This window comes from Epinephelus moara, chromosome 23 (assembly GCF_006386435.1).
Source record: "Epinephelus moara isolate mb chromosome 23, YSFRI_EMoa_1.0, whole genome shotgun sequence".
Classification (NCBI taxonomy): Eukaryota; Metazoa; Chordata; class Actinopteri; order Perciformes; family Serranidae; genus Epinephelus; species Epinephelus moara.
Genome location: NC_065528.1, coordinates 26,120,225 through 26,137,324, shown reverse-complemented (window position 1 = coordinate 26,137,324; position 17,100 = coordinate 26,120,225). Strand labels below are relative to the sequence as shown.

Sequence of the window (17,100 nt, the reverse complement as noted above, 5' to 3'; positions counted from 1 at the left end):
TCAGATGATACGTCATGTTTGTAGTCGACCAATGAAGATGAGTTTACATATCACCTTGGGTTCGTCCTTCACCTTCTCAAAATGATCCCACACTTTGAATTTCCTGCCCGACATGTTATTAACTAGCCTGTGGAATAACCGCAGGTACCAGCCCTGGAAATTAACCTGACTCCTGTCTGACTGCTGAGCGTGGACACTTCCTGTGTCCTTTCAAATTAAATCCCCACATGGTCCAGTCATATAGGTTTTGATTTATTTTGACAAGGCAAAGCTCTTAATAGAGTATCGTGTTTGTTGTTGGGTTTTTTTTGTGCTGTGATCAATGAAATCTTGCTGACTAATGACCTTTCTGGTAGACTAATGTTTGGTCGACTATTAGAGGGCAGCCCTGTTATACACAAACCAACTCCCCAACTCTTTGCAAGGGGTAAAACTGTAATATTTTGTGTTTGTGAATGAAGTCAATGACAAAGCAAAATTTTAAAGGGAGAGAACGAATGAACAAGTAACCAGTGACCACTTTTAAAAGTTAGTTTTGAGCCCTGAGCCATGTCCCATAGGTTCTTGTTACTTTTTGATCTCAATGAACTTGTTTAATTCTCTTCCTCTCCACATGTCCTGTCCTGCCTTGGTGCCAAATTGCCATTTTCCCTGAAGACCCTCCAGCTCTGCCAGCTTCTCCTCGAACTCAACAGCAAGGTAGGCAGCAATACACTCACCAAACACACACTTTCCTCTTACAATCTGTGACTTGAATCACCAAGATAACTGAAGTTTAATTTCACTTTCAAAAGGGCGTTTTTATCCGTGATGTCAACACCATGTTTGTTTGACTTTTTACAACTTTTCATGACACATGGCATTCCAACTGCCGCACAGCATGTCAGAGATGTGTCACCGCTAAGACTCTTTGATCAGTTATGATTGCTCTCTAGACAACAAACTTAATGTGCATCATCTGCTGCTACCAAGTGGCTTCTCTTTATCTGGGAAAACATGCTCTAGTATATCAAAGCTACCATATAAATTGTTCAATCAGACTGATTGCCTGAGGGGTTTGGTGCACTACCATTACAGCAGGAAGATTGTTGAGGTTAAACACATCAAGGAAACTGATGTTGAAGCGTAATATAGAGGGTGTGCCTTCAGCTATTAATCAGACTGCAGGGCTTTTCAAACTGCATATTCTTAGCCCAGGGCTGTCCTTAGCCATGGGCTAACCAACTGTCTTTTCACACACACATTGTCAACCAAAGTTAATGTAAGCCCAGGGCTATTTGATTCACACTGCACTTCTACCAGCCCTGGTTTAAATGTCTATTTGCAACATGTGACTAGTATTTACATTCTAGAATGATGCATCTGTTCTTCAGACCAAAGATTCGAGATGAGACGAAACTGTTTAAGAACATTGCAGAGAAAAGTTGCAGTGGTGTGAACCAGCTGGTCTGAGCTCGACTCAAGCCAGCTGACGGTGTCACCTGCAACTCCACTGGTCAAATCACCGGCCGCTGGTTGTAGAACGTAAAGCATGTCACCTGTTTCAGCAGCCAGTCAGCGTGTGGTGAAGCCCGCTGGTCAGGTCAAAATGACCGCAGACGGTGTGTTTGCTTGCTGAGGCAGGTGCTCCTTCCCTGCCGAGCCCTCTGTTTCCGTGCTCATGGTTGCTGCTGCTGCTCACTGTATGTGCTCACTTTGGTGTGAACAGAAAGCTACAATTTCAGAGTGTCATCATTAGCAGGGCTTTATGTGAGAGAGGTGCTGAAACATCAAAAACAGAAAGAACAGGGGAGAGAGGACAACTGAAAAGAAGATGTTCTATTGTTTGACATTTTCCAGCAGTGGCCAACAGAGATGATGCCATTTTTGGGGCTAATGGGTGTCATACATAGCAAAGTGCCTAACTCACAGATTTGTTTGAAGTTAGCTTGCCAGGTTCTTATCTTTTAGTTCGTAGTGGTCACCATGGTTCAATGTAAACATAAAACACGTGTACTAATGACGTGACGAAAAAGTCATGGGAATAGATGACAAAAACATGATGCAAATTCCATTAGATTCGTTTCACACAGGCAACGTTTACCTATGTGGTTAGTCAATTTTCAGGGGATAACCCAGGCTCTCAGGAGCAGTGTTGGGCTTTGAGGCCAATTTTCATAGTGGCCATGTATGGAATTACAACATCTGTGTCTGTCATTTTAGAAAGACTTTTCCCTGTAGACTTACATTGTAAGAAAGACGTCTGTGCTTGCTATATGGGCCCCACAATGCTGAAGGTCGGGGTATTTTCATTTTGCGGAAATAGAGCTTTTTTGGCTTCATGCGCCACTGTGCAACTTTTATAGGAATGAACGGGGTCCCACCTCCAACACTGTATCCAGTTCTTTTTATACATCCATGGGATAACCCTGCAGACTGGAGGCTAATACTGCTCCTGAGATGGCAAGCAAGCCCTAGGCTGAAGTCTGGGTTAGTCTACTTTGGAATGTGCCAGGATTGTGCCGAGGCTAACAGCTTCCTTAATCTGGGGCTAAGTATAGTGTGTTAAGGGCCTGTGTTCTGCAGCAAGGAAACAACATTATTAATGGCACAGCCTAATGGGAAATCTAAGTCACCATTTTAATCTGAGTTATTTATGCCTTGGTCTTATTATTGGACATAATGACAGTAGTGTGAGACAAACTGTTCTGTGAATGTGGCAGTCCTTTGGCACGAGCCACACTGGTAGAAGTATCCTTATCGACAGGTGTGAGGCCTTCACAACTGCTGCAACAGACCACTCTGTCTCACTGATGAGTTCACCTGCTCACCTCCCACCCATCAATCTCCTCAGCATCCTAAATGACAGTCCTTTGTGTGTAATTAAAAACTACTATCATCTTCAGCTCCCTATCTCTTCTCCTTGTCACCAGCACCTGTTCTCAGGTGCCATAATGGCCTCCCGAGAGACCCATCTGTTTGCCAGTGTCAACAGCGAGGGACACTTGGAGAGGGATTTACGAGTGACATGACGCGCTGGTGCGAGATGACTAATCTTGACGTAGAATGGACAGATCGTGACTCAAGCCCATGCTGGCTGTCGGAGCCACAGATGATGATCATTAAATCAGTCAATCAGTTTTATTTATATAGCTCAATATCACAAATCACAATTTGCCTCACAGGGCTTTACAGCCTCACAGCGGATAAGGAAAAACTCCCCAAAAAAACTCTGTCGGTTTACCATAAGTGGAACAGGCTCATTAAAGCACTCGTTTTCTTCTTGGCTTTAAATGGGTTTCCGGAGCTCGTCACCATTTGGCATTCGGTGACTGTCCTTCAGAGATAAGATGTGATGTCAGCCAGCATCGGGCTCGAGGTCCTTAAGTAGCGTGTGTCATCACCTACACACTAGAACTGTGGGAGAGATGGGAATAGGGAGCGAGGATGAGTGAGTCAGATATCTGATGAGCTTACCTGATGATAGAGAGATAGAGGATCATCCTATACCTTTAATCCTTTTCTCTTAAAAAAAACTCATTTCAGCCCAACAGAACAGGAGCTATTTATAGATTTACCCAACAGGAAGAGATGAAAGAAATAAAAAAATGGAGTGATCTGCACATATATCAGTCTGTGTGCGAGGCCTGTGTGTGTCTGACAGAGAGACAGTAGTAGAGCGTCTGTAGGTCTCTGACTCCGACAGTACAGACTCCTGCTGTTGCCCTTCTCTCTCCTCACAGTAGCTAAGCAACATGGGCCCGCTCCCTTCAGATAGGTGTCCAGGGTAAGTGCCCAGAGGACCCAGACTTCAAGGCGTTCTCTCAGCTGGATCTTTGTTCTTTGTCTTCTTCTTGCTCCCTTTCTCTTCTCTCACAAACTTGCTTTTCTTTCTATCCTTTTTTTAAAAGAATGAGTCATGCCACGTTTAACCAGCAGTTACTTTACGGCCTGTAGATTTGTCATTATTTGGTTTTATTGCGGATTTACACTTACAAACCTGCCACTGCTGTGACTATTAAAGCCTTAACTGGTGTATTTCATGGACGACCATACAGGATACAAAGTCTTTATTGACTTGTATTAATGCAGCAACAGTGGTGACCTCTACTGGTTTGATGAGGCGAATCAAATTCAGTGTACATGCTGTTAGATGGCAAACACTAACATGCTTTTGTCCAATCTGTAGTCACATCTTCACAACATCTGTCTGTTGTGGACCATACCATTAACACAATTTGTTTATTTTACAGAATGTGCAGTAATTAAAACGTTTCTAAAATGCTTATATTTTCTTTACATACAAGCTTACTCAATACCTAAATGTTTGACCCTTTCTTTTCTTATTTACAGGCATGCCAAAAATAGAAAACTAATGTGCAAAATGTTAAATCTGCTGTCGTATAAAGCCTCTACTTCTGCAACAACAGCATCTCAAAAGCTAACAGATTATTGAAACACTGAGAAATAGATGATTTAAGTTGTGTTTAATAGACCAACCATTGCATCTTCCTCAATGGGAGACATAGCCAGGTGTTGAAGTTCTCGCAATTACATAGACACAAGGGGACTTTTGGACTGATTTTAGGAGACTGTATAGATTAGAACAGGACTTTTTTTTGCCTTTTCTTATTTGTGCATTTTATTTTTACACATTTGGAACCAAAGACCATGTATGTTGGATTGCTGTTGCTCACCAGCAGCAATTTCATGTTGCTAATGAAGCTTTGACCACAGCAATTGTATCACTAATTAGTTTTTCCTACTGCACACAATGCTTATATTCAACTCTCAACCACAAAAGAGAGTGGTTTAGAGTGAAAGGAAACTTAATTATAAATAACAATGGATTTCCATAGTCTATTGTATGCCTGTAAAATTGAAACATGAAAACAAATGCAGTTTTTGTAATGCCATCAAGTGTTTTGAAAGTTGTGCTATAATAGACTTGTATATTCCACTGGAATAAAAAAAGGTTTCAAAAGAATGATTTCACATTGAGTTTGGTTTGCTGTGTTTTGATAGAGTGGGTGTCGGCTCTAAGGCTGTTTCTTAAACTGCAGATTGTATTTCTGCATTTTCATATGCCCACCACCACCATGGATACAAAAGCCCTGTTTCCACCAAGCAGTATGGTTCAGTTCAGTACTCTTATTTTCCGCTTCCACAGTGAAAAGTTGTGGATGGTAACAATAGAACCGTTCTGTACCGTCCCCATGTTTGGTCCCCCCCTCTGTTGGGGTACCTAGCACACAGATCTGGTACTAAAAGGTGGAGCTGTGAACACTGCAGTCTGATTGGTCAGTAGAGGACGGTCACTCTGCTCAGGGCTGAGTTGTGGCTGGTTTTGAGGCTCATGTAACCACTGTTCATACTGTGGAGAGTTTTATTAGTAAACGGTAACTATAAAATGAAAGGATGTTTTGCTGCCTCTCACAGCAGCTGGAGTCTGAGAAAAAATAACTTCATTCACTGGGCCGACTGCCGGAGACTTTTAAGGTGGAACGTTTACTTGTTATGTTACTAATGCATGAGCTGACGACGTGAATCCATCAGCACACCTTAAATTTCAATATGGCAACTTTGACCGTTACTTGAGTTTGTATTGCAATGGATCTTCAAGTAAAACTTGGGACAAATTCTTATATGACAGCCAAACAGTGCACTAGAAAATGTTTTTTAGGTGAGAAATAGAAAGCTGAAAATACTGAGATCATACGGTAAAACTACACGGCTGGCCACCAATGTCATTAGACAAATGATATGTGGTTGAATTTAGGTTGGGACGACTGGTGACCAAAGTTCAATGTCAGGACACATCCAATGCCAACGTCATTTTGACATAGAATACTGATGACAGATGACACTGAGTTTCATTCCAACCAGAGCTTGTCATCTGGCCAGTGTAAGAGTCCAACATCTCTATGATGTCATATTAATGTCTGGTTCCAGTGTTGATCATTAGCTTACTGTTTAACTGTAATTCAAGGATGTTTGTAACCAGCTGGTTAACATGATGTCTCCTGTGTCAAAACAGCCAAGCATGCATCATGTCACCCATCAGCAGGAGCGTTTTTGGTCTGGTGTGGCACAGTGCGTTCTTGTAGTTGCAGGTTTTCTACCTCTTGAACAAAAGCGCCTTTTTCTCTGTTGTCTCTTTGTGTATTTGTTTCTAGAGCATAGACAGCCCAGTTTTATGAAAAGACCATTTTTCCAGCAGTGAAATACTTCTTTAAGTATAGGTCAATACTTGTTAGAGATTAAAACTGTAAAGTGTGTGAAAAGTCCAACTCTTTCTAAGACAGGTTTCTGCTTTCTCTCTGCAGTGGCATTGAAGATGACGGAGCCAGTCTTAGGAAACAGAAGCTCGAGAGACAGGTAGGAAGCTGAACTTCACCCACAAATGAACAACAATTCACACTTTTGTTGTTTGTTTTCTCATCATTTTCCTAAGGCTTTGACGTCTTTACTCTTTTGTACTCTCAAAGAACATCTGGTGTAGTTCACAGCTATTATGCTGCACCCTAAGTCTGGTTAAGCCTTCTTACTCACACAGAGATGGTGTTTTCGAGAGCTAACCTGTTGTATTTGTAAGCACCTGCCAAAATTTAGCATGAAAGCGGTCAAATTAAAGGGCTGAGACGACCCTGTGTTCTGCCACTCTGGTGTCAACGAGGGGTGCCTGCTGTTGGCAGGAGCTGCTTTAACATCACCGCAGCGGCGTGCAATTTAGTGATTAATGTTGTTGGTTTGGAAATCTCCTGTTTTTCACCTGCCCAGTCACTTGGAATTTTAATGCTTGCTTACTCCTGAGGCAGAATTGTTTCCTTTTATCCGACCATTACCTGACACAGCCCCTCTTCTGCCACACATTTGTTCCCTTTTCATCCCCCCCGAGTCTCAGTGAGACGCTTTATCTCAAACCTTGCTAAGGAGCTGTGGTGTAGAGCTTTGATTTAAGCTGGAAGCTGTATTCCACTATCTCACACATTAGGCAGAAAGGAACGGGAGGGCCAGATTGGTGAGTTCAAAGAGAGGGAAGGATTTAGTGTGGGGCGCCTGGCTTTGTGTGTGTGTGTCTCGTGGTCCCGCTGTGGCTCAGTTATGCTGCACACTTTCAGCTGAGTCCAAACAGACTCACCCGAGAGTCTTCTGTTCTTACATAACTCATGAGGACAAACACAGATGCTCTAATGCCCAGAGGGGATCACATGCAGGTTATGGAAAAACTGAGATATAATAAACAATGAAAGTAAAATCCATCTTTTTACTGTGCTTTCACCATGAGTGGATTACCGAACGGGCCTACCAGGCACAGGCCTAGGGGCCCCCCTGGCCTTCATCTGAAAAATGTCACTCAAAAGCCCCTTTTACACTGCATCTTCAAGGTGAGAATTTTATACCATTATACTGCCTCACTGTTCTGTATAAAAGGTACAGTAGCAGAATTGGGGCATAGAGTTGTTGGGCCTTTAAGAGGGCATCCGAGGTAGTAACAGCATGACATTTGAAATGTCATGTTTGACAGTGTGTGAGATTTAACTAAAAGCTAATAGCAGTTAGCAGCTAACTCAAAGAAGAAGAAAAGTGGACGAAAATGTCCACTAATTGGAGAAACAATGAAGTCAGGTAGCTCCTTACCCTCAGAGGAGAGGATGAGATCAGCTGCCGTATGACAGAGATGATAAATGATTGTTACTGCCATGTTATGCCATCATTATTGTTTATAGAGCACTGCTGACACTCATGTTATATGTCAAACTAGAGACTTGGTACTTGGTAGAGAGGGAGTTGGTAGAGTTCCTATAGTGTGAGCTATGTGTAAATAGATCTAAAGTAACACGTGCCTTTCAGCAAGGCTCAAACAGACCACAAAGAGAAAAAAAAGACTCCAAAGAGACAAAAAAGACCAAAAAGAGATACAAAGGAACTGCTGAGACACACAATATCTACAAAGACGGGGCAAAACAACCACAGACAAAAAAAAGACACAAATGTACCTCAAAGAGACACACAGAAACACAAAACAATAAAAAAGACACAAAATTACTACAAAGAGACACAAAACAACCACAACGGGACACAAATCGCCCTTAGAGGGTCATAATATGACCCCAAATAAACACAAAATGGCCTCAAAGAGTCACAAAATGACCACAAAGAGACACAAATCGCCCTTAGAGGGCCATAAAATGACCCCAAATAAACACAAAATGACCACAAAGAGCACAAAACTATAATAAAGAGACAGAAATGTGCTCAAAGACACAAAACGACCAAAAAAGACACAAAAGTACTTCAAGTAGACACATAATTACCTACAAACCTACAAAAAGACACAAAATGACCATGAGACACAAAATACTTTCAAAGAACCACAAAACGACTATAAAGAGTCATTAAACAACCTCAAGGAGACACAAAACGACTACAGAAAGACATAAACCACCAGAAAGAGACACAAAACAAACCACAAAGAGACACAAAATGCTTTAAAGAGACACAAAATACCTATAAAAAGACAAAAAACTACCACAGAGTGACATAAAACAACCATTAAGACAGACAAAATACCCTCAAAGAGAGAAAAAACAACAACAAAAAGACACAGTCACCACAGAGAGACACGGAACAACCACAAAGAGACACAAAAAAAAGACAACAACACTATCTTGAATAGAAAACAAAACTAAAAAGCGTGGCAAAATGACCATAAATTCTGTGTGTCTTGCTCCTGTGTAGGAGAGGTGGTGGGGCGCTCTGCTTGTCTGCGCCCAGGGGCCCATTGTCTCATAATCTGCCCATGGCTTTCGCTCAAATCAGTGTTTCTAGTAAAATGAAAACCATTGAGACAATAATACCAGGAGCACCGTGTGGCTGTGACCGTATCTCACTGTGAGCGCACATCACAGCTCCCCCCTCCTCTCTCCTCTGTCTCTCCCTCCCGCTGGAGCACTAATGACGGCTGATTCAGTTAGCAACGGGGACCGCGCTTACACTCACACTAACGCGCACACTAGCGTTCAGCGTTTGCCAGAGCCAGACCCTTTTCTGTCAGAGGAGTGCAGAGGAGGTTGTCGGTGTATCGGCGGTCAAACTCCAGTTCCAGAGAAGGAAATGAGGGACAGTGAGACAGAGTCGTTCCCAGCAGGAGCGCTGCTCTTTTGGGGAGATCGTACTTGCATCTGACCTCAAGTCAAGCGCGACTTGGAATGTTTTTTCTGTAGAGAAACCGGTTAACTTTGACTCGCACTTGTTCAGGATGTCAATGGAACGGGTTGGTAACTTCTAATATCTCTTTTTCTGATATATCTTCTCTTTATTTATCAACAGTTTGTGTTCAGTGACATACTGTAGGTGTGTGTGACTGTTTACCCAGTCCTCTTATCTGTGTGTCTGAGACAGGAAAGATTCGGACACACAGTAACCTCTCACTGAATATATTCAACCTTTGTCTATAGATTCTTTGCAAAAAAAGACACATTAATATATAGTATGTCTCCTCAAATCACATTTATACTTGAGTCTACTTTATCTCATATTTTGGCTGATGCAGGAAAGACCGTTGGAGCCTGAATGAAGTCACATCCTGGTCTCGAAATGCCAAGTACTGAGTCTTTACAAAAGAATGCCATGTTACAATAGATTGGCTTTAAATAGCAACTAGAAGGGGAGGCAACACACACTGATGAGATTTTGATAATATGAAGAAGTAGTCCAGGGTGTATGCCCAGTGAGTGCAGGTGAAATCAGTGTTAAAGGGACCGTTCACCCCCAAATCAAAATTTGTATTTTATTTTCCTTACTTGTGCTGTTTATCAGTCTAGTTTGTTTTGGTGTGAGTTGCTGAGTGTTGGAGTTATCAGCTGTAGAGATGTCTGCCTTCTCCCCAATATAAAGGAAATAGATGGCTCTCAGCTTGTGGTGCTCAAAGTGCCAAAAAATACACTTGAAAAACCCAACAGCAATGTCGCTTTCCAGAAATCACAATCTGGTTACTTCAGATAATCCACAGACTTTGTTGTGTTCAGTTTCAAGTAGGAACCATTTTCTTTTCACCAAACTACACCTGCCAACCAAATCACTGCCCAGAGGGAAGCCAGCATCTACTGCTAGCTTCCATAGCACCACTGAGCTTGCTAACAGTAAGGCCTTAACACACCAAGCTGACAGTTGGCTGCTGGTCAGTGTTGGGCTGTCGGTGAGCATCTGTGAGATTCAGGATTCAAGATTCAAGATTCAATAATTTATTGCCATGTCAACATAGTTGATAGGAATGTGTCTTGGTTCGCTGTCAGACAATAATACAACAATCCAATACACCACAATAACAATACACACAGAAAGACAGTACCCAGCAGCATCACATTCAGCAGAAAGTGCACAAGAGTGCTTACAGTTTAAAGTGCTAACAGTGCATGTTGAGATGCCTTATGGCTTGGAGGTAGGTGCTGTCTCTGAAGCGAGATGTTTTTCTCTTAATGCTTCTGTAGCGCCTGCCTGAAGTAACTCAGTCTTATCATACTGAAGTAGACCAAAGCAGGGTTCCGGGAACAAGACAACACTAAACAAACAATTAGTGAGAGCAGAACCGAGTCGCCATAGAGCGGCGCCATCTTGCCCCAGTTTTTGAGGTGTTTCCTACACTGTTGGCACTAGTCTGCCCGAGTCAGCCTTTTTTGGATGATTCAGCATGTTGAATTGACGTTGGAGCTGGCAGAGCTCATCTGTGAATATAATCACTCTGATTTGCAGTTAAGCTCAGTGCACAAGAAGGGTTGGGAGAGAGTTACTGCCTCAAGCGAGCTAGCTCAAGTATCTTGGGGTCTTGTTCACGAGTGAGGGAAGAATGGAGCGTGAGATGGATTGGTGATTTGGTGCAGACCATCGTGGTGAAGAGGGAGCTGAGCTGGAAGGCAAAGCTTTGGATTTATTGGCTCAATAACGTCCCAACCCTCAGCTATGGTCATGAGCTCTTTGAAATGACCGAAAGAAAGAGAGATTACGGATACAAGCAGCAGAAATGGGTCACTTAGAAGTGTGGCTGAGGGAGCTCGGAGTAGAGCCGCTGCTCCTTGGAGTCGAAAGGGTCGGTTGAGGTGGTACGGGCATCTGGTCAGGATGCCTCCTGGGCCCCTCCCGTTATAGGTGTTTCGGGCACGTCACATTGGTAGGAGACCCCGAGGCAGACCCAGAACACACTGGAGGGACTACATATTCTTCCATGAGTAGATACACACTTCCTTTTGCACAATAATACAGTTGGCAGGTGTAGTTCATTAGAAAGAAAATAGTTCCTACATGAAACTGCACGCAGTAAGGTCTGTGGATTATCTTGAGTAACCAGGTCATGATTTCTGGAAAGAGACAATGCCGTTGAGTTTTTCAAATGTATATTTTGGCGCTTTGAGCACCACAAGCTGAGTGCCATCTAGTTCCATTGTATTGGAACTATAGGAAGAGGAAAAATATATATTTTTGATTTTAGAGTGAACTGTCCCTTTAAGATATCATTACACCACAGTTGTTCTGGATGCGGTTTCCCCTCATTCAATAGCCAGTATTAACAAAAGACAGAATGAGTCAGATCACTCCAACTGAATCAAGAAAATGGCTCTTTATCTTTACATATACCTTCATCATCAGCAGCCTCCTGTGTTTTTCTCCCAGTCACCATTGTTATGCTTCTTGAAATTTGGCTATATATCCACATCCATTCATTACACCAACAGTAATGACGTTCATTATGATAATCCTGCTTTATGTTTTATTCATTTCTCGCCTTTATTTATAGACAAAGCGAGCATGCAAATTGCGGTCCTCTTAAAGCAGAGTCCTTTGAAATGATAACAGATCCAGGTCTAGGCTTAAAAGCTCCCGGACTATTATACATGTGTGCATTATAATACCATTTATAATGCTTAAACGTCCTTTGACTTTTATCTCACCTTTTGTTGATATACATAGTGAGTTCATTTGATCTCATTTCCCCTTCTGTTGTCAATGTGTTGTTAATGCCAAAACATTGTACTCATAAATCATAACATTGGGAGCTGATATTGCTGTGATTGTACAGAAGTGAGGAAACATATATTTCTTGGACACTTTCTCGGTGACTGATGAGTTATGAAAGCTTTTTGGTCTGGCAAATATGAGACAAAGCCTCCTGATCTCTTCAAGCTCACTAAACAGCATCACCAAACAGGACTTGTTGTGCATTTGACGCGCTAATTAATGTGCTTGCGTAATCCATCAGCTGCTTTGACCTCAGAGGCTGAGGGCTTGGGGGAAGCAGGGTGAGCAGGATGAATGTTCTGCCCTTACTGAAACTTAAACAGAAATCACAATACACTATACCACACTACCTAAAGCATATACTAATGCTGGCTAAAAATCCTGCCTCGTTTCTTCACCAAATGCTCAGGATGGAATGCTCACTATTCTTCAGTAGAGAATACAGCATAACACCAAATGAGACCCTTGCAGCACCCATTATTTCAGCTATTCAGTGAAGCCATTCATTGCACACAGAGGTATTCAGGCCTTGGCGTGATTGTTGGGTTTTATTATGGATTTATTTCTTGCCCCTCGTTTTTTTTGGCTTCATTCTTAAGGTTATTTTTCTGTTGTGTGACTCATCCTGTATTCAAATCTCAACCTGTACTGTGTGTTAGTATTGTCCTTGCAGTGTGGGTGTATGCCTCTATACCCATTATTTAAACCACTTTCCAGTTTTCTATACCTATTATGTTAAATATTCATACTCTGAGTCACTTAATCCATCATGTAGTTAAAAAATATTTATCCTGCTGCCATACACAATATAAAAATAATGAACATAACCACAGTGACGTCATCCATTGGTTTGTAGACTCCTGTTCTGAAGCCTTGACTTGATGATCCAAGAAAAATCCAAGATGATGACGGCATTATTTCTGTAGTAAAGTTGTGCATTTTAAGATGGGCGTCTATGTAGATCAACTTTTGGAGCCAGCTTGAAGTGGCCAGTTGAGGGACTGCAGTTTTTGGCACTTTCACATTGGCTTTCCTTTTCAGCCTTGAAGCCTAGACAGGATGTAGCTCTCTCTGCTTCTACTGTGGGACCAGGAGGTTTACAAATACTGTTCACTGTAGCATTGGGGGACAAATTCCATATTTTCACTGCATGTTACAGCTCGACTAAACTCACATTTGGAACCAGGTCTTTTTCTTTGTTTTGTTTTCCACTGCAGACAGTAGCCCTCAGTGTTGGGAGGATTCTCAGCTAATTGCCATAGTGACGTCACATCAAACTGCCATGACATCATCTTCAAGGCAACACTTGCTGAATCTTTTATCGGCAACTAACAGAGCAATGTCCGCACTTCATCAATTAAAGAGTGTAGTGTACGTAGTAGGGGTGTAATGATACATAGACCTGAACTGGTATATTGATTCACTGATCAGCGATCTATTATTGTTGATGCAAACGCAAAACATCGATACATATTGTCATCTTTAAGATAAGCCTTGATTTTGACAATTCCATGGCATGTCTCTGTCACCATTTCCATTCAAGCACACTCCCATCCTGAACATTCGAACAGTGTTAGCAGCCTATTGTCAGACAGCCAATGGCAAGCAGCCAGGAAAAAGACAATGACCATATTGACTGATGCTAGGGCTGCACGATGTTGGAAAAAACTGACATTGCGATTTTTTTTTTGCAATGTATATTGCAATGTTAAAAAATACAAGAATTCTCACCAGATGACTTGAGTAGCTCTATTTGGAAAGAATTAGGTTGATTCACACAAGTGGAATTAACACAAGTGACAAAATAGACGTTATTTAACACTTTATTTTAAGTAGTTAACATCTTTTAAACAAAAATCTACAAATAAAAGAGCAGCTGCATCAGCCCCCTGAGTGGTTAACAAAAATCCAACAATGAAATAAAAATCTCTTTGTAAAACAGAAGCAAAGTAGTAAACATCTTTTAAACAAAAATATGAAAAATAAAAATAAGAGCAGCTGTATCAGTGTACCATCGTGTAGTGTGTCATGTCTGTCGGCCAAGTCACGGCACGATTTTATGACTCCACAGTCATGTAATGTGACATAGTGACTTTCAGAACAGGCAGAAAAGTCGTGTAGTGTGTACCAGGCATAAATCCTCCTTTACCGTTTTTCCCTCCTTCATGTTGCTCGTTTTCAGCATGTGACTGCAGCGTGTGCATGAGGGGGGGAGGGGCTGCTGCATGCTCAGAGAGGCGAGAGACAGAGAGAGAGAGGCGAGCGGAGCGGAGCAACGAGCAGAGCTTCAGAGCTGCTTTTCTGAAGCAAAACAAAATTTTACATGTTCTAAAAAAAGAGAAAACATCGCACGTCCTGCGATGTGACTATCGTACATGTGCACATCGCGATAACGATGTTTAAATGATGCATCGTGCAGCCCTAACTGATGCCGTCTCATCAATTACAGGCCCCTGAATTGAAAACATACATTGACAGACTTTGTGATGTCAGCAAATATCAAATCTACTGGAAAGTCAGTTTGTAACAACTGGTGGACCAGGTGAGAGCCAACACTTTGCGTAAAATAATAGTCTTTACTGGTCAAAAGGTAGGTTCGATACACAGAAGAACGATCTGTGAAGGCAAACAAATCCAGAATGGGATGAGGCAGAGGCAGAGCCAACAGTCTAGATCCCCCCCAAAAACAAGAAAAGGACACAGATAAACAAAAGACTGGAATGCTAGACACACAAGGAGCAAAGACAAACGAGACACAGGTGAGGCTAATCAGGGCGGGACAGACAATCAGACACAGGTGAGGCTAATCAGGGCGGGACAGACAATCAGACACAGGTGAGGTCATCAAAACGGAGGGAAAACACACAGGGACAGGAAGTGAAGTGATCTGAAACGAGAGGAGACGTGAGTTTCAAAGTAAAACAGGAAACAACTTGAATGAATGAAATAAAAAACACAACCTAAGAAACTTGAGCTGTGACACAGTTTTCACTTGTCCAATACTTCAGTTTATTACAAGATGCCTCTAAAAATCATCCTCAGCTGGTCTTTGAGAATTATCCTGACTGTGCAGCGCAGCTGTCGCCTGTTTCTTCTTTAATGTTACCTGGCCATGTGCAATACCTACTGATAGGCACAGGTTGCAACTCATCATGCATACTAATGATATTACTCTCAGCTCATAGAGTCGACTAAACGCTCTCAGCCTCTTGTAATAGAAGCCTTATGTATATATGCATGTAGTGATTTTATGGTCACCTGACTTGAAACTCACGCACATTTGTATTTACAATGAGACCCCACATCAATTCTGTTCTTCTGTTTGGTCCACAGAGAGCACTGCTGGAGCAGAGGCAGCGGAGGAAGCGTCAGGAACCTCTCATGGTTCAGCCCAACACAGACGCTCGGCCCCGGCGCTACAGGACGCAACGCGGTGAAGAGCAGGCCCCTCTAGTGGAGTCTCAAGTGAACGTCACCAACAGTGTCATTATGGATGGTAAATAAAACATAACACCTGTTTTTTAAGATCATGTAAAACCACTTTTACTCTTCGCAAAACAGAGGGCACTGACACAAATCATGACTCTGTTTAAGGCTCTCACTCAGCAACACCCCAGGCAAATCTTTAGCTAATTAAAGTAGCGTAGCTTTTCAGCAAGTGTGATGACTCAAATTCAGCAGAACTCAAACGTTTCTGTGAATTACCACATGAGAACATCAACAGCTAAGCTAACATCTGCCTGTTCTCCCCTGCTGTAGGTATCGACGGCCCAGCAGCTTTCCTGGGCTCAGAAGCCCCTGATGTGGGAATAAAGGTCCTGTCGGTGAGCCAGTCTCAGTCCCAGCCTCAGTTCCAGTCACAGCCTCAGTCTCAGCCCCAGTCCCCCTCTGCTGAGGAGCCTGAGAGAGATGGAGACACTGAGACGCTGCTCGAGCCCAAGACAGACATCCACGAATTACTGCAGAAACAAGGTGAGTCCTGGCTTGTTGTTTCTAGCCAACACTCCCTTAAGTTTCATTCTCACTGAGAGTATGTTGAGTCATAGGAAATGACAGTTTATGGCTTAAATATCTTTTTAATTTACTTCATAAAGATTAGTTAGGCTCTAATTTTCCTGTTATACACTTGAAATCCACAAAGCCCATTGTTTGACTTTAATCCTGTGTTAAGGGAAGACTTGGTAGATCCAGAGCAAACACTCCTTCCTTTATTGAATTGGAGGGAATATTTATCACAAAACCTCATAAAATTGCTGATCATCTTAATAAGTATTTTGTCAATAAAGTTGAAAATTTAAGACAGAAAATGAAGACTTCAAACTGCACAATACCAGAAGACTTAATCAATAAATGTATCATGATAAACAAAACCTGTAAATTTAGCTTCAAACCAGTAGTAGTTGAGGATGTGAGAAAAATGTTGGCCTCAGTAAAAGATGACATACAGTTTGGGATGGATAATCTTGATGGTAAATTAATTAAATTAATAGCAGACTACATTGCTGAACCCGTATGTCATATTTTTAACCTGAGCCTTAAACACAATGTATTTCCTCATACTTGGAAAGTTGCTAAAATGATTCCCATACCAAATAATAATAGAAGTCCCTTCAGCAAGGAGAATAGTAGACCAATTAGTATTGTTCCCGTTTTAAGTAAACTTTTAGAAAAAATTGTGTTTGATCAAATCATGAATTATTTTTCCATTAATGACCTTGGTTCTGAGTTTCAACACGCCTATAAAGTGAATCACTCCACCTGCACAGCTCTAACACAAATGACGGACAACTGGTTGTGTCAAATAGATAACAAAAATCTTGTTGGTGCTGTTTTACTTGACTTCAGTGCAGCATTTGATGTGATCAATCATGATCTATTATTGAAAAAACTTTCCGTTTATGGTTTTAGTGTAAATGCTGTTGACTGGCTAAGGAGCTACTTAAATGACAGATCACAATGTGTCTGTCTGTCTTAATGGCTGTCTCTGTTAAAAAAGGTCAGAGTTGGGTGTTCCTCAAGGAAGTTGCCTTGGGCCACTCCTTTTCTCCATTTTTACTAATGATTTACCTTTGGTGTTAAAAGAATCAACCATGACAATGTTTGCTG

The 17,100-nt window shown here is 41.9% G+C and overlaps 1 protein-coding gene across 3 annotated transcripts in view; it reads left to right on the top strand.

Moving 5' to 3' along the window:
- The window catches only part of tulp3 (TUB like protein 3), a 39,855-nt gene that overhangs the window by 13,778 nt on the left and 8,977 nt on the right, over positions 1 to 17,100 (top strand). For 2 of the 3 annotated variants that reach the window (XM_050036762.1, XM_050036761.1), the window contains 4 exons: positions 658 to 699; positions 6,306 to 6,357; positions 15,328 to 15,490; positions 15,754 to 15,966. In XM_050036762.1, coding sequence (XP_049892719.1) covers positions 658 to 699; positions 6,306 to 6,357; positions 15,328 to 15,490; positions 15,754 to 15,966 — 470 coding nt within the window. Of the gene's footprint in view, positions 1 to 657; positions 700 to 6,305; positions 6,358 to 8,974; positions 9,257 to 15,327; positions 15,491 to 15,753; positions 15,967 to 17,100 lie in introns of those variants that run through there. The other variant, XM_050036763.1, reaches the window with a different exon arrangement.